The sequence below is a fragment of the Esox lucius genome, chromosome 23 (assembly GCF_011004845.1).
Source record: "Esox lucius isolate fEsoLuc1 chromosome 23, fEsoLuc1.pri, whole genome shotgun sequence".
Classification (NCBI taxonomy): domain Eukaryota; kingdom Metazoa; phylum Chordata; class Actinopteri; order Esociformes; family Esocidae; genus Esox; species Esox lucius.
The window spans coordinates 7,048,022-7,071,992 of record NC_047591.1 but is presented as its reverse complement, the minus strand read 5'-3'; the positions used below and the strand labels follow the sequence as shown (position 1 = coordinate 7,071,992).

At 41.5% G+C, this 23,971-nt stretch overlaps 1 protein-coding gene across 4 annotated transcripts; it reads left to right on the top strand.

The window, feature by feature from the left end:
* Positions 1 to 1,912: 1,912 nt before the first annotated feature.
* On the top strand, positions 1,913 to 22,583 carry LOC105007959 (acyl-coenzyme A thioesterase 1-like). 4 transcript variants are annotated; one of them, XM_010867105.4, is made up of 11 exons: positions 8,004 to 8,439; positions 8,572 to 8,771; positions 12,053 to 12,152; positions 12,275 to 12,465; positions 14,849 to 15,012; positions 15,737 to 15,856; positions 15,939 to 16,021; positions 17,687 to 17,780; positions 20,008 to 20,088; positions 20,181 to 20,322; positions 22,197 to 22,583. In XM_010867105.4, the coding sequence occupies exons 1-11, from the start codon at positions 8,420 to 8,422 to the stop codon at positions 22,325 to 22,327; spliced, it is 1,326 nt and encodes a 441-aa protein (XP_010865407.1). In that variant the 5' UTR covers positions 8,004 to 8,419; the 3' UTR covers positions 22,328 to 22,583. The 4 variants fall into 4 exon arrangements, with proteins under 4 accessions (XP_028972933.1, XP_028972932.1, XP_010865407.1 ...); XM_020042912.3 differs by having other exon boundaries at positions 12,275 to 12,474; XM_029117100.2 differs by lacking the exons at positions 8,004 to 8,439; positions 8,572 to 8,771 and adding an exon at positions 1,913 to 2,106.
* Positions 22,584 to 23,971: the final 1,388 nt, after the last annotated feature.

Here is a 23,971-nt window from a genome sequence, read left to right as displayed (position 1 = left end):
ACCGAAGCACAGATTTCCACTGGTCTAATGTCCATTCCTTGTGTTTCTTGGCCCAAACAAATCTCTTCTGATTGTTGCCTCTCCTTAGCAGTGGTTTCCTAGCAGCTACTTGACCATGAAGGCCTGATTCACACAGTCTCCTCTTAACAGTTGTTCTAGAGATGTGTCTGCTGCTAGAACTCTGTGTGGCATTCAGCTGGTCTCTAATCTGAGCTGCTGTTAACCAGTGATTTCTGAGGCTAGTGACTCGGATGAACTTATCCTCAGCAGCAGAGGTGACTCTTGGTCTTCCTTTCCTGGGGCGGTCCTCATGTGAGACAGTTTCGTTGTAGCGCTTGATGGTTTTTGCGACTGCACTTGGGGACACATTCAAAGTTTGTTAAATTAATGATGGCCACTCGTTTCTCTTTACTTAGCTGATTGGTTCTTGCCATAATATTAATTCTAACAGTTGTCCAATAGGGCTGTCGGCTGTGTATCAACCTGACAACACAACTGATGGTCCCAACCCCATTAATAAGGGAAAACATTCCACCAATTAACCCTGACAAGGCACACCTGTGAAGTGAAAACCATTTCAGGTGACTACCTCATGAAGCTCATTGAGAGAACACCAAGGGTTTGCAGTGCAAAGGGTGGCTACTTTGAGGAATGTAAAATGTCACAATAGGTGGTGTAGTGATGTGTTGCGAGAGCAAGGAACCAGGTGCAGGCAGGGGTAGTCGGTGTGGATTCTTTAATGGACAAGAAATAAACAAACACCGAGCACAAAACACACAAAAGCAAAGGGCTGACTAAAGCAGCAAAAACAACTATATGCAATGGAACAAGTACTTACAAACAACGGCAACACACACACGACATCCAAACATGACAAGCACAATGAGCCACAATGTGGGGAGCAGAGGGGAAACATATATACACATACAAACGATTCAAACTGGGACCTGGTGTGAAGGATTGAAAACATGTGACAGTCCGGGATGTGTTCGTGAGAATATGGGAACTTGTGAAAATATGGCACGGTGGCGCTGCTGCTCACCGCACCATGACAATATAAGACATGTTTTCAGTTATTTCACACTTTTTTGTTAAGTACATAATTCCATGTGTTCATTCATAGTTTTGATGCCTTCAGTGAGAATCTACAATGTAAATAGTCATGAAAATAAAGAAAACGCATTGAATGTTGGGCCATTGAAAGGTATGTCCAAACTTTTGGCCTGTGTCTCAATTGTGAGGAAAATGCACTAAATGTGAGGAAAGTGAGCTAAATGTTGAAAATGTATCAGCTAAAAAATTGTAACCGAACTTTTACATTCGGCACCCCATAAAAGTGGGACCTACACAATATTAGGCAGGTGGTCATAATGTTATGGATGATCGGTGTATTGTCCCTTCGAGTGCGAACCACTTAACTAAACACCATAGAAGAAGCCATGGTGCACTGTATATTTAGTTTCTGTAATTTCGCAAGTAAGTGCTGCAAGGATCTGTTTTTTCCTTGCAAGGTTAAAAGTAAATGCTTACAGATATCTATACGAAATGGTAAATTAAGCAGTAGTAGCATGATGTTTCTGAATAAATTGTAAGTAAACTTGTAATCCTCGCTGACAGACGCGAATCCTTGATATCCTATTTTGTAGCAAGTTTTTAAACAAAGTAGTATTGATTACAGTACTATTTTTACTATTGATTATTTATTATGTGTATTATTGCTATATTTTTGCTTTATTTATCTCTTAAGTCTTACTACGTAGATGTCGTGTGCCATGTAACAATACTTTTATTGTGTAGGATGACGCTGTGTTATTCGGAGCATTTGATCAACTTTGACTTGACATCTACAAGACAATGTTACGTGAATCCAAGTCTTCTTTTCCAAGTTTGTTTATCCGTCTTACAGGTCTTCTACTATGGCTGCAATTTCTCCGCTTTTGTCAGTAAAGCCCACGCGAGGACTCGTGGATGAGAAGATTCAGGTAATTGTAAGGAATTTACCTCCACGGTTCCCAGTGACACTACATTCCCTTTATCTCTCCGAGGATAAGGATTACTGGGAGGCGTTCGGGCATTACACCAGTGACAACAGAGGCACGGTGACAGGTAGGCTAAAGGTCCCTGATGGACATGGTACGGGATGTAACCTTGGGACTTCGGTATGGAATCCCCTACACCATTTTGCTGTTGAGCTTTTGTTTGGTAATGTTGAAGTCAACACTTCCCCGAGTTGGTTTGTTGGAAAGGAGAATAAAACACCAGGAGTCAGGTCAATTACCGTACCGCATATTCCGTTTATTACAAAAGCTTTTGGAGACAAGTGTCGCCGCACAATGTCTAAGGATCAACAGTCAAAACAGCATTTTATACTTCAACTACGCCCAAAAGATAGAGGCGTTAAGTTAGCAAAGCAAGTGTGTCATTGGTCCACTTCCAATTCTATACCTTATAAGGATAACTGCAAGTATCCTATTGCCAGAGATGGGGACAAGTCACACATGGTCAAGTCCAAGCAAGTCTCAAGTCTTAACCATCAAGTCTCGAGTCAAGTCTCAAGTCACAGTTCAGATAAATCAAGCAAGTCAAGTCAAGTCAAGGGTTCACCCTAAGCAAGTCAAGTCGAGTCCTTATAAGTGTCAAGTCAAGTCAAGTCACAGTACTAAAGAGATGAACACACACACACACTGTCCTCGGTTTCTGACGTGCGCTCGGTGAGAAGCTCGATTTCAAAATCAAATACCGTTCCGTTTCTGGTTAGAATCCTGCTGCGTCCATAGCAACGCGCTGTTTTTCATGGCAACGGTCTGTTATCAAGAAATAACACGCATTCTGCACTGGAATTCAGCCAATCCATGTAATAAGGGCTAATAATAACAACCTTATAAACTAATTATTGTGACTGAAAAACTGCCTAATATGTAATTACGCTGTAATTATTCTTGTCTGTATGAGTAAAAAAATTAAACTCTAGGTGCTAGTAATCACATCGGCGCCTCCATGTTAGCCTTTCATGCAGTAAAGTTAACTGTTATGGTGTAAGCACAATGCTTTTTAGTTTCCACGCGCAGTCCACAATTACTTGAAAATGCCCACATTTAATACAGACATTATAACCTACGTGTAATAATATACATGCCCGCTCATTTTAAGATGCCCATCAACATTAAAATTCAGGTTATGCCAATGTTATAGTCAAATTCCCTTACATCTATTTACCAGACGTATTCAGTAATGATAATGGTCACATTTCTAACAAGAAAAAAACAAACATAATATGCAACCAAGGCCAAATTATGACAAACAAAAGATTAATTCATTACATTGGTAACTTAATCGTTACAGATCTTAGTGAAACTGAATATAAAGAGATTACTTTCTTACCTTTCCTTGTGGTTCTTAAAATGACGAATTAAATTTGACGTTGTTGCATATTTTGCATCTGGCAAATCTTTTTTTATTCACACGGTCCAGTTCAAAGTCCTTGTATCCAAACAATACTATTTGTGGAGCTCGACTAACGTTACTGTCCGCCATGTTTGGCGCGGTTTGAATTGTGCAGCATTAAAGGCACATACGCTGATTAGTGGTGCTGATGTCACAACATATAAAATAATTGTATTGCTGTTTGTTTGTTATAAGTTCAAGTCATTGTCGAGTCTTCCACTTCAAGTCAAGTCTCAAGTAACATGTTCTCAAGTCAAAGTCAAGTCAAGTCATTTTCATACTTTAATCAAGCAAGTCACAAGTCCTGAAAATTGTGTTGCCGGGGAGAGACAGATTTAGTATGTCTGTCTTTTGAGAAACAGGAAGCAGGTTAGAGACACACACACATAGTCGAACAGACAAAACAGAAACCACAAGGGGGCAATAGGCAGAGGTGGGGGACTCGAGTCACATGAAATCTTTCTTGGTCTACCTGACCTTGGCTTGGTATCAAGAGATCCCTGAATTTTCCACTTCTTAAAGAGTGATTGAACAGTACTGATTGGCATTTACAAGGCTTTTTCCATCTTTATAAAGTTCCATTACCTTGTTAACCAGGTCTTTTGACAGTTCTTTTCTGCTCCCCATGGCTCAGTATCTAGCCTGCTCAGTGCATCCACATGAGAGCTAACAAACTCATTGACTATTTATACAAATATTCAAAACACCCCTTAATGATGAATACTTTTTTGAGTTCCGTGACGTCGCCCGGTATGGCGCAGCCGGGGCCCCACCCTGGAGCCAGGCCCGGGGTTGGGGCTCATACGCGAGTGCCTGGTGGCCGGGCCCGGGCTTAGCCCCAACGAGCGACGTGGGGCCGCCTTCCCGTGGGCTCACCACCCACAGGAGGGACCATAAGGGGTCGGTGCAGAGAGGATCAGGCGGCAGTCGAAGGCGGGGGCCTAGGCAACCCCGCTAGGAAACTAGCTCTAGGGACGTGGAACGTCACCTCGCTGGCGGGGAAGGAGCCTGAGATTGTGCGTGAGGTTGAGAGGTTCCGACTAGAGGTAGTCGGGATCACCTCTACGCACGGCTTGGGCTCTGGAACCACACTCCTTGAGAGAGGATGGACTCTTCACCACTCTGGAGTTGCCCATGGTGAGAGGCGGCGGGCTGGTGTGGGTTTGCTTATAGCTCCCCAGCTCTGCCGCCATGTGTTGGAGTTTACCCCGGTGAAGGAGAGGGTCGTTTCCCTGCGCCTACAGGTCGGGGATAGGTCTCTCACTGTTGTTTGTGCCTACGGGCCGAACGGCAGTGCAGAGTACCCGACCTTCTTGGAGTCTCTGGGAGGGGTGCTGGAAAGTGCTCCGACTGGGGACTCCATCGTTCTACTGGGGGACTTCAATGCCCACATGGGCAACGACAGTGACACCTGGAGGGGCGTGATTGGGAGGAACGGCCCCCCTGATCTGAACCCGAGCGGTGTTCAGTTATTGGACTTCTGTGCATGTGGCACCAGGACACCCTAGGCCGCAGGTCGATGATCGACTTTGTTGTTGTTTCATCTGACCTGCGGCCGTATGTCTTTGACACTCGGGTGAAGAGAGGGGATCCGATGGCGGGGGAGGAAGCTGGACAGACTCGGCAGTCTCCTGTCAGAGAGATCTTTAACTCCCACTTCCGGCAGAGTTTCGACTGGATCCCGAGGGAGGCTGGAGATATTGGCCCTCATTTATCATTATTGCGTAGAAACGGGCATATATGTTAGCGTAAGATTTTGCTTACACTCCTCTCACCGCCTGATTTATGAAGCTGTGCGTACCTTTAAAATCCAGGTGTATGCAATACCTGCCCTTGATAAATGCCGCGGCTGAAAACGATCGTCATTAGAATAACACGCCCCTATATATTCAAGTCTCCGCTTCCCCCACGCCCTCATTTTACGCCATGGACACACGGAAGACGGCAAAAAAGAGAAACTTTGGAGATTGAGACGATCACCAGGGAGGTAGAAAGAAATACAATTGTTTTATTTGGCAGTTTAAAAAGCGGAATAAAAGATGATGTGATGTGGAGTACCATTCATTCACATTAATAATTGGATGACAATTTGTAATATTCGTCTTATTATTTTATGATATTTATTATTAATGACATTTATTGTTATTTAGAAGAAGAATGTCATTATTATTATTTCTATTATTATTATTATTTAAAAGAAGAAGAATGTCATTATTATTTTGTCAGTCTGAATTATATTTTGGTCATTAAAAGCCTTTTATTACTGAATCCAGTCCGTGCGCAACTGCCGGGCCTAACCCTGAAACGTCATGTAAAGCGCACAGGCTCGCATCTGAAGGAATACATATAAATGAAATGCTTTGGCAAAGTCACACAAATTAAACATTGAAGTCCATGTTGCACAAAAATAAACACTGAAGTTTGTAATTATTATGTTGTCGTTTTTTTTTTACAGTGGGTCATAATATATCATATCTTTTAGTTTGTCAGTGCGTTAGGATTTTTTTTTCTGCGCATTTCCGCACTAACTCAAAACGTGCGTACACCACCTCCTGAGCTGGCGTAGGATTTGAGAGTGCTGTACGCCAACGTCCATATTGATAAATCTCAAAGTCACCGTGGTTTTGGGTGTACGCCAGGTGTACGCTCGCAATTTGGTGTACGCACTTTTGATATACGAGGGCCATTGAGTCCGAGTGGACCATGTTCTCCACCGCCATTGTCGAAGCGGCCGCTTTGAGCTGTGGCCGTAAGGTCTCCGGTGCCTGTCGAGGTGGACACCGGAAGTAAGGGATGCCGTCAAGCTGAAGAAGGAGTCCTATCAGGCCTGGTTGGCTTGTGGGACTCCTGAGGCGGCTGACTGGTACCGACAGGCCAAGCGGACTGCAGCGCGGGTGGTTGTGGAGGCAAAAACTCGGGCCAGGGAGGAGTTCGGTGAGGCCATGGAGAAGGACTATCGGCTGGCCTCGAAGAGATTCTGGCAAACCATCCGGCGCCTCAGGAGAGGGAAACAGTGCCCTACCAACGCTGTTTACAGTAGAGGTGGGCAGCTGTTGACCTCAACTGAGGATGTCGTCGGGCGGTGGAAGGAGTACTTCGAGGATCTCCTCAATCCCGCCGTCACGTCTTCCATTGAGGAAGCAGAGGATGAGGGCTCAGAGGTGGACTCGTCCATCACCCGGGCTGAAGTCACTGAGGTGGTCAAGAAACTCCTCGGTGGCAAGGCACCGGGGGTGGATGAGATCCACCCTGAGTACCTCAAGTCTCTGGATGTTGTGGGGCTGTCTTGATTGACACGCCTGTGCAACATCGCGTGGCGGTCGGGGACAGTGCCTTTGGGATGGCAGACCGGGGTGGTGGTCCATCTTTTTAAGAAGGGGGACCGGAGGGTGTGTTCCAACTATAGGGGGATCACACTTCTCAGCCTCCCCGGGAAAGTCTATGCCAGGGTTCTGGAGAGGAGAATACGGCCTATAGTAGAACCTCGGATTCAGGAGGAACAATGTGGTTTTGGACCAACTCTATACACTCTACGGGGTGTTGGAGGGTTCATGGGAGTTTGCCAAACCAATCCACGTGTTTTGTGGATTTGGAGAAGGCATTCGACTGTGTCCCTTTGCTAAGGGCTGTCAGGTCCCTGTACGACCGAAGCAGGAGCTTGGTCCGCATTGCCGGCAGTAAGTCAGACTTGTTCCCAGTGCATGTTGGACTCCGGCAGGGCTGCCCTTTGTCGCCTTCAGCATGCGCTGGGACGGTTTGCAGCCGAGTGTGAAGCGGTGGGGATGAGAATCAGTACCTCCAAATCCGAGGCCATGGTCCTCAGTCGGAAAAGGGTAGCTTGCCCACTTCAGGTTGGTTGAGAGTGCCTGCCTCAAGTGGAGGAGTTTAAGTATCTAGGGGTCTTGTTCACGAGTGAGGGAAGGATGGAACGGGAGATTGACAGACACATCGGTGCAGCTTCTGCAGTAATGCGGTTGATGTACCGGTCTATCGTGGTGACGAAAGAGCTGAGCCGCAAGGCGAAGCTCTCGATTTACCGGTCAATCTACGTTCCTACTCTCCGCTATGGTCATGAGCTTTGGGTCATGACCGAAAGGACAAGATCCCGGATACAGGCGGCCGAAATGAGCTTTCTCCGCAGGGTGGCTGGGAGATCCCTTAGAGATAGGGTGAGGAGCTCAGAGTAGAGCTGCTGCTCCTCCACATCGAGAGGGGTCAGCTGAGTTGGCTTGGGCATCTGTTTCGGATGCCTCCGGAACACCTTCCTGGGAAAGCGTTCCGATCCCATCCCACCGGGAGGAGACCCCGGGGAAGACCTAGGACACGCTGGAGGGACTATGTCTCCCGGCTGGCCTGGGAACGCCTCGGTGTCCCCCCGGAAGAGCTGGAGGAAGTGTCTGGGGAGAGGGAAGTCTGGGCATCTCTGCTTAGACTGCTGCCCCCGCGACCCGGCCCCGTATGAAGAAGATGGATGGATGGATGGACTATTTATACACAGACACTAATTGCAACTTAAAAAGCCACAAGTGTGGGCAATTTTTTGCATGATCTGTCATATTTTGAAAATCAATGTCACAATTTCTGCCATGGTATGCAAACTTATGAGCACAACTGTACATATGTTGTGGGGCGTTAAGGACATAAGAGTATTAAATTCAAGTTCCACTTTGCATGTGGGATTAAACGATTTATAAGGCAGGGTGTAGTATGAATAAAAGGATTGTGTGTGTGTGTGTTTATTTTGGTATGGTTAGGTTATAGCTCAGACCCTCGGAACTAGTCAAATGGTCCACACTCCAGCACAGTTGGTGGCAGTAATGCACTATTAACATCGAATGCCTACCTTTTAACAAAATCCAGTAGAAGAAGCAATGTTGCGATTTAGTTTTTTTCATCAAAAACTAGTTTCTGTAATTTCACAAGCAATCGTTCAAGATTGTTTATTTCCTGCAAGACTACAAGTAAATGCTCCCAGATGTTTCCGAACAAATTACTGTAAGCAAACTCGTAATCTTTACTGACACGCGAATATGACGATAGACAATTTTGTAGCGAGTTTTTAAAGGTCAACTACAGGACGTGAATCCAAGTTTAAAAAAAAAAAAGAATAATTTTTGTGTCTTACAGGTCTTCTACTATGGCTACAATTTCTCCGCTTTTGTCAGTAAAACCCACGCGAGGACTCGTGGATGAGAAGATCCAGATAATCGTAAGGAATGTACCTCCACGGTTCCCAGTGACACTACATTCCCTGTTTCACTCCGAGGATAAGGATTACTGGGAGGCGTTCGGGCATTACACCAGTGACAACAGAGGCACGGTGACAGGTACTGCGGTGAAGTTAGTTTGTCCATTCGACCGACATTCGGCTCTTCAAAATACTTAAAAGTATTCATGTAATCCAGTATTGGTCTCATTGTGATTACAAAACTGTATACGATGTGGCACAGCCCTTATTTACCCTTATTTTAACCGACCATAAAGTTAGCGAGCCACGGAGAACAAACCCCTGTGTTTCGGAACCGAAACCAAAAAGGAAGCGATCTCCGGGACGGTGCTGGTTGTGGGAGCGTTCAAATTGTATAAAAAATGCCTCTTATTCGAACTTCTAGTTTCAATAGCTCTTACAAAGAGTATACAAAAAGAAAAAGTTCTGTAAAATTGTGAAACTTAGATATTGAAAAAATAAAGGGTGTGCATGGTTCCTCACTCTCCCCTGATCAAGAATATGTCCTTTTTATAATCATGGCATATCTATTGTTGGAGCTATTGCAATTAAGTTCTATCAAATTTTGAAACTTCAGATATTGAAAAAATAAAGGGTGTGCATTGTTCCTCACCCTCCCCTGATCAAGAATAAGTACTTTTTATAATCATGGCATAGAAGCGGTCAGTTGTAGCCTACTCACGCACTTCACATCTTTCTCCAAAATGCTCTTATTTTCCGCTATTGTGCGCTTTAATTTATTTTTTAACCACTGTACAGAGGTAAAGTTTGTTTGATACATATAAGTATACAAGTATACTTTGCTTGTGATATTATTTTCTGTAGACTGAATAATTTGGTTATTCTTGAAAAGAATAAGATGAATTCGGTAACATTACTATTTTTGTGAATCACTAAATAGGGTGCTATTATAGTAAACAACAAGGTCCCACCGTGATATAGCGATGTAATTAAGAGCTTAGACAAAAGATTAATTAAATGAATCAGTGATTTAAATGATCCGAATCTTTTCAAAGGACTGTACTAATTTATTTAGTTCACTGTAGTGATTAAAAATGCCCATCAATGGGATCCCCAACACCATGGACGTCACTAGAGATTAACGAATTGGGGGTATAAGCTTCTACTAGGGGGATATGTTTTAATGGCTCCAAATCGTCTTGGCGTCATGCATTTTTAGAGTAAAATATGGCTGTTTGGTTAAGTTGGCATGGTTAGTGTCAAGCACAGATATAATGTCTTAAACCCTACCCATTCGCTAACAATAGGCACAGATCAAGCAATGATGCTACTGTAACTCCTCTCAGATGAGTTGCAGGTCCTAAGTATGTTACTGAAGTACATAGATTTCAGTGCAACAATGGCAGTCTATGAATAATTTAATAATAAAGACTTTACTGAGAGAGCGTGAGAGGAGACATGCACAGCAGATAACACCATATGGATTTTATAAAAATTTCTGCCCACTGTCAATTATGTCTCAAAACGAACATTTAAATTTAAACAGATAAAACATGTTAAGATTAATGTATCCACACTGGCAAAATCAAACAAATAAATTTATGAAGTTTTCAAAAATGATTTATTAATTTAGTAATCCTATTATTGAATTAACTACAACATACTAATGACATCCACAAACATTGCCTGCAGAGACTCTGTCATTTGCAAACTTAAAGCACTCTGAATTGCTCCCCATATACTCTTGCACCTTTACAAAACTTTCATTTAACCCATATTTTTGCCAATTTGGTGGGTGGGAGAATCATAGTGTACCTTATTTTGGATGGCAAATCGGTCAGTGACCCTATTGTGGCTTAGAAGCCCAAGTATTTCACCCTCAATGGACATTGCTGCTTTCAAGCCTTTTCTGCCACATTCTCTTTTGCATGACCCTTCAAGATAAGTCCAAACATTTGATAAAATTAACATTTTGTGATTGAAACCCTACAGCCTACTTCCGTGTGGCTAAAACACTCATTTAGTTGATTCCTATGGTGGGAAGAATAATGATGAAAACAACTGTTTTATATGTAAACACTAGGACCGCCAAGCCTTTCAAACGAACGTTAAAAGCCAGAGCCCAACGCCATTTTCGTCATTAGCATATCAATCTGCCCTATTAGCATACACATTCTCCTCTGCAGCATCACCGTCCAGTCAGTGCATCAGATCATCTACTGCAGGGGTGTCCAAACTGTTCCATGGAGGACAGAGTGGGTTTTCCTATAAATTTGGTTCCCAGTTCACACCTAAACACCAGGTGAGGGTAGAAAATAACCAATTAGTTACCTAATTAGTCAATCAAGTGGTATAAACAAAAATTACTAAAATTAGAATACTTAAAACAATTATTTCTAAGAACACAGGCTATAGTATTTTCATTTGATTATTATGCCCTAAACATGTAAAAAAACTAATATATAATTATACAACACTTAAATTATTCAAAAATATATCTGTAAGAATTTATTCATTTTGATCTCATTTTGGTTATGTACAAAGTAAAAAAACAGACATTATCAACCGGTTTGTGACTATCAGAGGATATCTGCATGAATAGCCGTACATAGGCCTAAAGCACGGTAGCAATTGTTCAACGCCAATGTATAGCTCTAGTCTCCTAGATTACTGGCATATAAGATTTGTCTATAGGTGACATGAATAATTTATTGAAAAACCAAGAGGAGTTAGAAGAAAGAGACAAGGTCCAAAATGAATAAGCTATGTGAACAGCACGTCTTTGCAGGTCTCTCCTGGTGGTTGTAGTGGGGCTATCCAGTTGAATTTAACGCCAATGCATAGCTTTGGTAAAGAATATCATTGGTATTTCATTTTGTGAATAATTATTTAGCCTAATACATTTGTAATATATGCCTTTTTAGAGTCATGGAAGGATTAGGGAGTAGCTTTCAAAATGGCAGTTTTATTTTAATTACAAACTAAAATGCCAGTTAATGTAGTCTTGGCGGTGCTAGTATTAAACTGCAAATCTCATGAAAATCATTAGGATTATGCATGAGCATGATAGGGCTGTTGTCAGAAACAGACACATTTTAACTGAGCTTAAACAACTTTGAGTTGCTTTGTTGTTGCTCGCTAACCTCCATCAGACCAGCTCCTTCAGCCCTGCTAAAGCCCCCCTAAAATAGGCCTAGCGATATCCCTGGCATACACCTTGTTGCTGTTGTTGAGCTTTTGGACGTAATTATAAAAGTGTTCATTTTATGTAGTTTTGTAATTGGTAGTTACATATGCTTATTGATTATGTAATTGTTTTTCACGTATCTTCCTCACATGGAACACCTTTAAATACTGTGTGGAATAAAACTATGTTGGTTATCAGTAGACCTAGCATTTCACTTAATGTTGTTCAAATAGTGTCGGAGCATGCCAGTGTGGGAGGAACATATGAAGGCACAGAGCCCATGGGTCTACTGTGGAGTATGCATCCGGCTCCAGGGAGTCGAACAGGCCTCCGGTAACACACCTACAGGATGGGATGTCTGGGTTCCATTTTACAAACAAAATGTTACACAGACATACTGTTCTGGCTGGTCTAGTAAACTAAGCATCTTTCTCTTCCCCCAACCCCACCCCCAGGTTGAGAAAGATGAATGTCCTCACTCCCATGGTGGTACACATCTCTGTGTACAGTGGTCATGTGACTGAGGGCTTCAGCAAGCAGTCTCCCCTAGCAACTGTTGACATAGAGAGATGGTACCTGGCACCAGGTGTTCGCAGAATTGACATCAGGGACGAGGAGGTCAAAGGCACCCTGTTTATACCACCAGGTACCAAAGGAATGTTTTGCTCTCTCTCACATTCACATACTTTTTTGTATCCCACTAAAACATCCAGACAGCTCCTTGGTAATTGGATGCAAGGAAGACCCAAATATGGATTTGATTGTATTTGGAAAACATCAACAAAATGCATATACGGTGGGGAGAACTGCCGATTTTGCAGGTTTTCCTACTTACAAAGCATGTAGAGGTCTGTAATTTTTATCATAGGTACACTTCATCTGTGAAAGACGGACAAAAATCCAGAAAATCCCATTGTATGATTTTTAAATAATTAATTTGCATTTTATTGGATGACATAAGTATTTGATCACCTACCAACCAGTAAGAATTCTGGCTCTCACAGACATGTTAGTTTTTCTTCAAGAAGCCCTCCTTTTCTCCACTCATTACCTGTATTAACTGCACCTGTTTGAACTCGTAACCTGTATAAAAGACATCTGTCCACACACTCAATCAAAAAGACTCCAATCTCTCCACAATGGTCAGGACCAGAGAGCTGTGTAAGGACATCAGGGATAAAATTGTAGCACAAGCCTGGGATGGGCTACAGGACAATAGGCAAGCAGCTTGGTGAGAAGGCAACAACTGTTGGCGCAATTATTAGAAAATGCCAATCCGGGATCTTGTCCTTTCGGTCATGACCCAAAGCTCATGACCATAGGTGAGAGTAGGAACGTAGATTGACCAGTAAATCGAGAGCTTCGCCTTGAGGCTCAGCTCTTTCTTCACCACGACAGACCGATACATCGACCGCATTACTGCAGAAGCTGCACCGATCCGTCTGTCAATCTCCCGTTCCATCTTTCCCTCACTCGTGAACAAGATCTCTAGATACTTAAACTCCTCCACTTGAGGCAAGCACTCTCCACCAACCTGAAGTGGGCAAGTCACCCTTTTCCAACTGAGGACCATGGCCTCGGATTTGGAGGTACTGATTCTCATCCCCACCGCTTCACACTCGGCTGCAAACCGTCCCAGCGCATGCTGAAGGTCCTGGTTTGAAGGGGCCAACACGACAACATCATCCGCAAAGAGCAAAGACGAAATCGTGTGGTCCCCAAACCTGACACCCTCCGGCCCCTGGCTGCGCCTAGAAATTCTGTCCATAAAAATTATGAACAGAACCGGTGACAAAGGGCAGCCCTGCCGGAGTCCAACATGCACTGGAAACAAGTCATGTCATGCAATAAAATGCTAATTAATTACTTAAAAATCATACAATGTGATTTTCTGGATTTTTGTTTTCGATTCCGTCACTCACAGTTGAAGAGTACCTATGATAAAAATTACATCTACAAATGGGAAAACCTGCAACATCGGATATGTATCAAATACTTGTTCTCCCCACTGTATTCGGGCCCAGAAAAGTTATAAAGAAATGTACCTACAGTGGTATGAAAGTTTGTGAACCCTTATGAATTGATTATCATTGAAGTCATACAAAATGAAGTGTTATTTAACAAAAACACCCACGTTTTCTTTTACATGTCACCTTTGAACACATTGGTAAAATACAAACAGCATAGGAGAAAGAACGTTTGTGAACCTCTGGGATAATAACTTCGGATGTGGTCAATTGAATCGAGGTGGTCCATTCAAAGACATGACCTTCTGGTGTAGGTTGGATTGGTCCTATTATATAAAAACCACACAGAAGAACCTTTGTTTCCAACAAAGTCTGCCACTAAAATTAGCACTGTTCAAGTGGAATAGTGCCACTGCTCCTCTCACTAACAGTGTGTGTGCAGCAAACATCGCAGCAAAGGCATATTGTGTAACGATCAGGGATGTAACAGGGATCCCTAAGGTGTACAAAGGAGGAAACAGCTGCTCTCCAAAGGACATTGTTGCCCATCTCCACATTGCTGAAAAACACCTGAGACGATGTTCTATTAAAATATTCTATAAAAATACAAATATTTGGCAGGATGTCCTAATACTATGTTCTGAGGAGGAAAACACTGCGTGCGAATACAAATCCAATTCCAATAGTGAGGAATGGTGGAGGGAGTGTGATGGTTTGGGACTGCTTTGCTGCGTCTCGAGTATTTACAGTATGAACTGAAACAATTCTGTAAGTAGGAAAGGGACAAAATCCCTCATAACTGTAATGTGCAGCTCTGATCAACAGCTACTACTTTTTCCAACATATTCTATTTAGTTTTGACCAATGTTTTTGATGGCAATGTGTAAGAGTACACAATGTTACACAGTGTTCTTTGTTATTTTCAGTTTTTATGACTTTCAGACTGTAGCAGCCATCGATGCAGGTAATTCATAAGGGTCTACAAACTTTCTCTTGCAACTGTACCTGTCTACAATATTGGACTCACAATGTTTTAATATTTTATTTAATTGTCTCTGTCAGGTCCTGGACCTTTCCCTGGTGTGTTGGATTTGTGGGGAGGAGGAGGTGGACTGGTGGAGTACCGCTCTGCACTCCTAGCGTCACATGGTTTTGTTTCCATGGCTCTAGAATACATTTCCACTGAGAAGAATAGAGCCTCAAACCTTCATATCAAATACTTTGAGGTGTGCTGGCACGTGTATGTTTATCTTAAACCTGCTGGAATTTCAGCCTGTCTGGGTGGGATGGTACTTATTATTATAGACAAGGACTGCTGATCTGGATAAAGGCCAGTGCTCTGTAGTGCGTTTAGATTAGTCACAAATGGGCCTAAATCTTTAGCTGATCTACCTGAAACGTTGTTTCGCTGTGTCCCTAGAAGAATGGTCTTAATGTCTTGAATATCTCGTTGTGCACCTACAGTGCTTTGTGTGTTCCTCCATTCAATAAATAATTTGTTTCCTTGAGTCTCAGTTTGCCCTTAATGTTCAGTCTGATTGTCTGGGTATAAGAACTGCTGAGACTATAGTTCCATGCACAGATCTGATTGCCAAATGTAGGAACTTTTGTCAACTTACAATACACAAAGTGTTTTAGGTGCACAATGAAACGTTTTATGATTATTTTTTTTTTTTATATTTCAAGAATAAACACACGAGTTCAGAGTATAAGCTGTTTGTAATGTCTGTTTAATTATTACATTTTCTCTTGACCAACAGGTTGAGTTAACCTTCTAAAATTTAATTTTTATATTGTGATATTCTTGCAAAATAGCCCTGGAACATGGCAGAGTCCAACAAATGACCTTTGACTTAGACTGGAACATTCTCTCATTAAATTATAACCACTGAAATGTATCCTTCACTGTTTTTTTCAGCCATTAACTTTGCTTTCCATCTGTATGTGTAGAAAGCATTCAGGATAGTTCAAGAGCACCCCCTGGTGATGAAGGACAGTGTTGCACTGTTTGGTCTTTCCTTAGGAACGTCAATCACCCTCCACATGGCAGCCTACTCCAAAGCAGTCAGTGTGAGTCTCTCCACCATTGCTGTGTGGCATTTGTGTGTTTGTAATTATTAGTGTTAAACAGTCTATGATGTCTGTATTCCAGCCCAGATGCTGTGTGTGTGTCAGCGGGAGTCACGTCCAACCAATCAACTCGCCATTCAAGGATGTTTCAGAAAAGTTTCAAGAGTGAGTGACCGACACTGAACTGAATACTAACTACATTTTTAAAGGAGGGAGAATTCTTGTTCACAAACATTTAATACTGTCTAATGAGTATTCAGCAGTGGTGGCTTTGACTGTAATAAGACTTTATACAGGTGCTGGTCATATAATTAGAATATCATCAAAAAGTTTATTTATTTCTGTAATTCCATTCAAAAAGTGAAACTTGTATAATGTATACATTAATTCCACACAGACTGATATATTTCAAGTGTTTATTTCTTTTAATTTTGATGATTATACCTGACAACTAATGGAAACCCCAAATTCAGTATCTCAGAAAATTAGAATATTGGGAAAAGGTTCAATATTGAAGACACCTGGTGCCACACTCTAATCAGCTAATTAACCCAAAACACCTGCAAAGAACTTTAAATGGTCTCTCAGTCTAGTTCTGTAGGCTACACAATCATGGGGAAGACTGCTGACTTGACAGCTGTCCAAAAGACGACCATTGACACCTTGCACAAGGAGGGCAAGACACAAAAGGTCATTGCTAAAAAGGCTTGCTGTTCACAGAGCTCTGTGTCCAAGCACATTAATAGAGAGGCGAAGGGAAGGAAAAGATGTGGTAGAAAAAAGTGTACAAGCAATAGGGATAACCGCACCCTGGAGAGGATTGTGAAACAAACCCATTCAAAAATGTGGGGGAGATTTTCAAAGAGTGGACTGCAGCTGGAGTCAGTACTTCAAGAACCACCATGCACAGACGTATGCACAGACGGCGTCAGAAGCGTCTCGCCTGGGCTAAAGACAAAAAGGAATGGACTGCTGCTGAGTGGTCCAAAGTTATGTTCTCTGGTGAAAGTACATTCTGCATTTCCTTTGGAAATCAAGGTCCCAGAGTCTGGAGGAAGAGAGGAGAGGCACAGAATCCACGTTGCTTGAAGTCCAGTGTAAAGTTTCCACAGTCAGTGATGGTTTGGGGTGCCATGTTATCTGCTGGTGTTGGTCCACTGTGTTTTCTGAGGTCCAAGGTCAACGCAGCCATCTACCAGGAAGTTTTAGAGCACTTCATGCTTCCTGCTGCTGACCAACTTTATTTTCCAACAGGACTTGGCACCTGCACACAGTGCCAAAGCTACCAGTACCTGGTTAAAGGACCATGGTATCCCTGTTCTTAACTGGCCAGCAAACTCGCCTGACCTTAACCCTATAGAAAATCTATGGGGTATTGTGAAGAGGAAGATGCGATACGCCAGACCCAACAATGCAGAAGAGCTGAAGGCCACTATCAGAGCAACCTGGGCTCTCATAACACCTGAGCAGTGCCACAGACTGATTGACTCCATGCCACGCCGCATTGCTGCAGTAATTCAGGAGCCCCAACTAAGTATTGAGTGCTGTACATGCTCATACTTTTCATGTTCATACTTTTCAGTTGGCCACCATTCAAATTTTCTGAGATACTGAATTTGGGGTTTTCATTAGTTGTCAGTTATAATACATCAGTCTGTTTGTAATGAATGTATCCTGTACATAATAAAGTTTCACTTTTTGAATGGAATTACTGAAATAAATCAACTTTTCGATGATATTCTAAATATATGACCAACACCTGTAGATGGAACCACAGATGCTTAGTCTTTTGTGCATCTAATTCGTTTTTTTGTGATATTTTACTGCCAGGAACAGACATAAAATCCGATTTGATGAGGAGGGTGGTGTGATCTGGAAGGACATCATGCTGCCTATTCCAACTGACCCTGGTCTGAAAGTGGATGTAAGTCCACACACACAAACTATAATTGCAAACATTAGACAAACTAAAATTGGGGCCATTATGGCAAATATTAGACAAAGTTGAAGCTCAAGGGTTGAGTTCAATTATCAGCCAGTCAATGTTGCAGAAGCTATTGCACATCATTCAATCAGGGTCCTCACAATTACAGTGACAAAAGGAAAATCTAATGAGGCCAGGCCTCTTAAAAGATTAGAGTTAAGTCTACCTTTAGAATGTAGAGTTTGGGTTAGAGGCATATTTTCCCCTCTCACAAGTACATTAAACCTGGCATGTCTGTGTCCTGTTCCCTAGCCTGTACCTTTGATGTTGTGTCTGGAGGGCCTGTTGGAGGGAGTTCATTTCTGTTTTGGTTCAGCTGTTGTCATTGATTAGACTGGACAGGATTCCCTCAGTCTCTGTAATCACCTACAGAGATTCTCAGAACTGACTAATCTCTGACAGTTTCTGATAGGAATGGCCTCAATAGCAGGGGTCAGCTAAAGGGAGAGCATGTTTGGCTCCTCTGTCTGTCTCATCCGTTTCCCCGGTTGGCCGTCTCTGGTCATGTAATTGAAGTCTCTCTCTCCCTGCTTCTTTCTACCTCTGTCTTGCATTCTCTCTCTCTCTCTCAGCTCCAGAGTTTCTAGCCCAGAAGGCCTACAGCACAGGTGTCTCTCACCTTGTACCTGATTGATTAATTAGTTCACTAATTGGTTAATTTCTACCCCCACCTGGTTGTTCAGGTCTGACCTGGGAACCAATTTAAAGGAAAACCCAAAGACCTGCAGACACTCGGCCCTCCGTGGAACCGGTTTGACACCCCTGGCCTACAGTAAGGCTGTGGACAGCGGGTCCATTGGAGTCATTGCATGGCACTAGCCAGCCGGGCTAGTAGGCCAAAATTTCCATGTTTACTTTACATTCAATGAACGTTAACGGCACCTGGTAGGCTAATGAACGTGATATTACTACTGGTCGTTCTAAGATCGGCACACACCATACAAGGGGTGTCAATCTGTTCAATTGTATCCGTTTGTCACCCTTGATATTCATTATCAGATAAACTCATGATCGGAAAATCAGGGAGTGCGTTTTAAACAATGGTGAAGCCTCTAACTCATCTGTGTGTTATTGCTCCATCACTCAGAGCACTTATCTGTGCGATGTGGAAGTTCCTATACTCACTCAAAACTTGTTGGTAGTTAAAAAGCTAGTTAGTTAGCTAACATCTCTTAACACCACCTTTGGCTGTAACGATTGAGTCTGTTGGGATAGTGTTGGCAATTTCATCGATCGAACATTTAAAGGAGTAAGTACAGAGACAATATTCTCTTGGCACAATTTAATAGTTTATTTGCAAATAGAGAGACGCGTCAAACGCTTACTTAATAATCATCCGAGGAGTCTCTAACTTAATACATGAACAGTCAACAGTACTTATAGGGTAAAAAGGGGTGTGGTAAGTTGCTGCCCACCTGGCTTATGTCATATAGGTTTTACCCAAAGGGTGGGCTGTCCTGACACTTTATCCTTCCTGCCATAATGTTTACTGTGGCGTTTACCTAAAGAAGCCAATTGCCCATACATCCCCCCCAAAGGCCACATTCCAAAGGAACAAAGGACTGATACACTTCTTGGCCTAGTGATGCTGATATTTTTACAGATGTGTGTCACAATCAAAGAAAATGGTTACATACCAGGCAATAGAAAAGCAGACATTTCTCAAATGCATCTCAAAATGTCCATAACAGGTCTCTATCAACAAACTCATATTTGACCATATTTTTTTTTACAAAACGGTTTAACAATCTAGTCGGTGCATTTTATGTCAATGTCCGTTCCAAAGTTGTTCTTGTCTGTTGTTTTTTACAGAATAGATTAACTATATTGCCTTGTAAATTTCAATGATGGCTTTTTGATTTTGAAAAAGAAAATCTGAGTGCTGCCAGCCTAATATCCTGCTGCTAAAATAATGCAAATGTCCTAATTTGGCCATCACTAGTTATTCCCCTTCATGATAGGCTGGATGAACTTATTACAATAATTAATCAATGCCAACTGCTGATTGGCATTGAGGTAAATATGCTCAAGGACATGAAATATAAACCACTTTATTATGGTCTTAAATCACTTTCAAATACATCAACAATTTTAATTGGCATAAACATTGAATTTATACTTTGTGGAAAGTATGGTGTCTGAGTGTTTATTGTTGAGTCTCTTACAGATGGGGAGAATAAAGTGTCCTGTGATCTTGATTGTCGGGGAGGATGATCAAAACTTAGCCGCAGTGGAGTCTGCCGAGGATGTGAGTACATACCACACATAAAAAAGATTCACAAGCTTCTCAGGACCCATTGTGGTTGACCTTGCCTGTGACCTTTAACCAATGAACTGCAGCTGACCCAGATGATGCGTGCTGCAGGAAATGAACACCTGCTGACCACGTTCCGATACCCTGGTGCTGGACACCTCATTGAGCCACCCTACACTCCCCACGTTAGAGCCAGCAAATTCATGGTGCATCAAACAGGAGAGAAAGGTACTGTACTATGGGTGTGCAGTGTACTCAGGGAAAGACAAATATTGCAGCATTTGAACCATTTTCCATATGTTACGTGTCTATCGTTAAACTTAAATGGTTAGTTGGGTTGCCTGTAAAGAAATGGGTGGAATGTTGTCCTGTTGCCATGGGTTAGAACAAGCTCTGTTCCCCCTCCCACATCTCTGGTCTGCACACTTAGTAAAAAAGATCTCCCTTTCTCTCTAGAGAAAGATTGTGTGAATCAGACTACCTAGTTGGCTAGTTATAGTCTTTTGTTTTATATAGTTGTATATTTATATTTTCATTCAGGTTTGTTGAGGATAAACAATTATTTTTACTTTTGTATTTAGTAGCCTTCTGTATTTGTAATTTGAAAATAATTTGAGTAATGTAAATAGTTCATTTTAATTGGACATAATGTTGTGACATAAGTGTCTGGAGAGAAAGGTTTGCCCTTCTCAAAAAAGTGAAATATGGGCAGATGTTAAACTTAAGGTACCAGTAGCCTTTTATGTATTATTTAAGATATTCTGTTTTATTAATAATAAAATATCTGGTTCAAGTGCATAAAAGAACAGCATTTCTAAGTAACAGGACAGTAATGTGCACTTCCAGGTTCTCAGAGGTAATACGATCAAACAGATATGATTATGAAGAATGATGAGATGGACTCAAACACAAAGCTCACAGACAAAGGCAATAGTAGACTTGGACTGAAATAAGAGCCAGTGTTCAAATGTTGTGCTGGGACTGTTGATGTTTAGATACAGGAACTATATTGAGATAATATTCTGTAGTTAGAAGGTGCAGGAACTGAAGCTGTAAAAAATGTATGTGGCATTACTTAATCAACCACTACTCATTCCAGCCAAGATGTAACACAGGAGAATCTCATTTGCGAAGAGCATGTGAGGAACTAAAGAAATTGAGATTGTCTGTGTATAACCAATCCTTGACTTGCAAAACAATGTGTTTGAGGTCATAGTTTTACTAAACATAGTACAACCTGACAATTTAGTCCTCACAAGGTTTTCTTGCTCCACAAGACAAAGATATATTTCTGGTTCAGGGTAAAACTTACAATTGGGGTACCTTTCTGATTTAGGCGACAGGTTATTTATATTACATTAACAAGGGCCTAGGCTGCTGCAACACTTCCCTACCATGACCATACAGATTGGTGTCACAAAGAATGGTGAGCACGTTCGCTCAGTGAAATACTGTATATTGTGATGTTTCTGGACACTGATTTGCAATTTTCAATGATGCCCAGACAGTCCAAAATATTGGTTTGTATTTTTATTGGTGTTGTTTTATTATTCATTGACAACATGTGATTAAAACAGTGTAATGTTCAGTAGATTATTATTTTTTTTCTTCAATAATATGATTGTTGAGTTGAATAGCCCTGACCTATAGAGCCTAGACTGGATTGAATTGTTTAATGAAAATGACTTTGTCTTAAATCAGGGGTATTCAAATCTGGCCCTCAAAGCCAGTTCCACTTTTTCATTGCAACCCTCTAATCAGGGATTTATTCAAACTTAAGACACCAGGTGGGTCCAATTAATGATGAGGTATAACAGAAAACCAGCAGGCTCCGGTCCTCGTAGGGTAAGAGTTGAATACCCCTGTCTTAAATGCAACCAATAGCTAATGCCCTAGGCCAAAGGGGACATTTTAAAATGGTAAAATGAACTTTCCAGTGATACCAACTTGGTCAGTGAAAATATGAAATGGATGTTACGCATCATGCATGAGCTTGTGCCAAAAGCTTTAATAAGTTGTCAGGATTTTTTTTTGCCCCTGTGTAAAACGAATGCTTGACTCGCAAGGTGATGTGTGTGTGTGTGTGTGTGTGTGTTTTGCAGTGACCATGCTGTGGGGAGGGTACCCTAAACCACACGCCTCTGCTCAGGAAGATTCCTGGGAGAAGATTCTCAGGTTTTTACAGCAACATCTCTACCCCAGCCAAGATTCAGTCCCCAAGGCCAAGCTGTAATGTTACACCCAAGGCCTTTCCAGACCTAGAATTAATAAAGGTTTGACTTGACAGTGTTATTGTATTAAATGTATGTGCGACAAGACTGAAATAATTATGGGTCTGTTTTCATCCTTGATTCCCTTAAGAAAAGTATTTGATTTTCAGTTTTTATGCTATTCACACAATTATATAATTGTATTGTATAATAATGTAAAGTTATAGGAAAAGCTATGAAAATGGAAATGAAAACAGAATCCAATGATGTGGAAATCATTCAAACCCTATATTCAATAGAAAATAGTACAAAGACAACATATATCAAATGTTGAAACAATCATTTTATTGTTTTTGGAAAATGATTTGCCCACTTTGAATTTGATGCCAGCTACTTTTTTGAAATGAGTTGCTGGCATCAAATTCAAAATGTGTTTTTCCAAAATAGTGTTAACACCAGGCTGTGTCTAAACCCTGAGTGCCATTGCAGACAGCTGTTTTATTTTTTGATTCTGAAAGAAATGTAATATCTGTGAAAATGTTAGTGTGAATATGGATTATATATTTTACAGATGATGAATATCTGCTATGACCCTAAGAGCAATAAAGCTGTTTGTTATTTCTCCTGTAGTTTGTTCCACCAGAGGTTGATGTCTACACAGTGTATTTCAGGTGGTGGGGGAGGGTCATTGGGCTGTTTGAGTCAGTGGGCTGTTTTTACTGCGATTAGCGGCTTAGGCTGCATTTACCAAAGGGCCCATTTCAGATCTTTCCTTCACAGGTTCATCTTTTGACCAATCAGATCAATGCTGGCAATCCTTGTTGTTTCAAGTTGTTTCAAGGTCTATTTGTCAAATGCACCGAACAACACAGCGTCATCCTGCACAATGAAATTCCTGTGACATGGCACCCAACATCTACATAGTGAGAGTTAAGCTACTAAAATAATTTAAAAAAATATATATATACATAACACTGTACACTAACAGCAGAGTACTGTAAACTAGCAGCAATCTGGTAGTATTAATGATATAAAAGCAATCTGGTTAGCATTATTGAACATTGGATATGGCAAGCATGGTGTGAACTAGCAGCAATTGGTAGAGTTATTTAATTTTATAGATACATATGTGTCCAATAAGATAATGAATGGTGGCATAGCACACTACAACTACATAGTGAGAATTAAGAAGAAAAACATTTACTCACAGTAAAACAATAAAGCAAGGACAGTTAGAATCCTGACTGGCAACAGCTTGTGGAAAATTAATTTATTCCCATATCCTTATTTATCCATTATTCTGCAAATCATCTGTAATAATTGGACTGTTTTAGACTAGGCCTGAATTTGAAGATGCAATATACCTTTCAATTTCTCCAAAATTCTACAGTAAAATTGCTTTTTATGTCGTGTACACAGAGGGGTCCTACCTTAACACAAATCAAGTGTAATCGTTATCTAATTATGGGAATTGAGGTTGTATCAGATGTATAACTAAACCAATTCTTACTACATTGTATCTTCGGAAATGTTTATTGCATTAATGTATCTAGAAATAAAAAAAATGTAACCGATAAAGACACGCATATTATGTCTAGCGACCCAGATTGCTTTTCAGTGCTTTCACGAATACTATGGTAGAGCCGCGCACACAATTTTTTTTTTTG

What these genes read in the sequence shown, in the direction of transcription:
- LOC105007959 (XM_020042912.3), top strand. Translation starts at nt 8,420, where the DNA reads ATGTTTCCGAACAAATTACT. An exon ending in ATGTTTCCGAACAAATTACT is followed by an intron (nt 8,440 to 8,571) that starts GTAAGCAAACTC and finishes TGTGTCTTACAG; the next exon opens with GTCTTCTACTATGGCTACAA. An exon ending in TTCATATCAAATACTTTGAG is followed by an intron (nt 15,013 to 15,736) that starts GTGTGCTGGCAC and finishes CTGTATGTGTAG; the next exon opens with AAAGCATTCAGGATAGTTCA.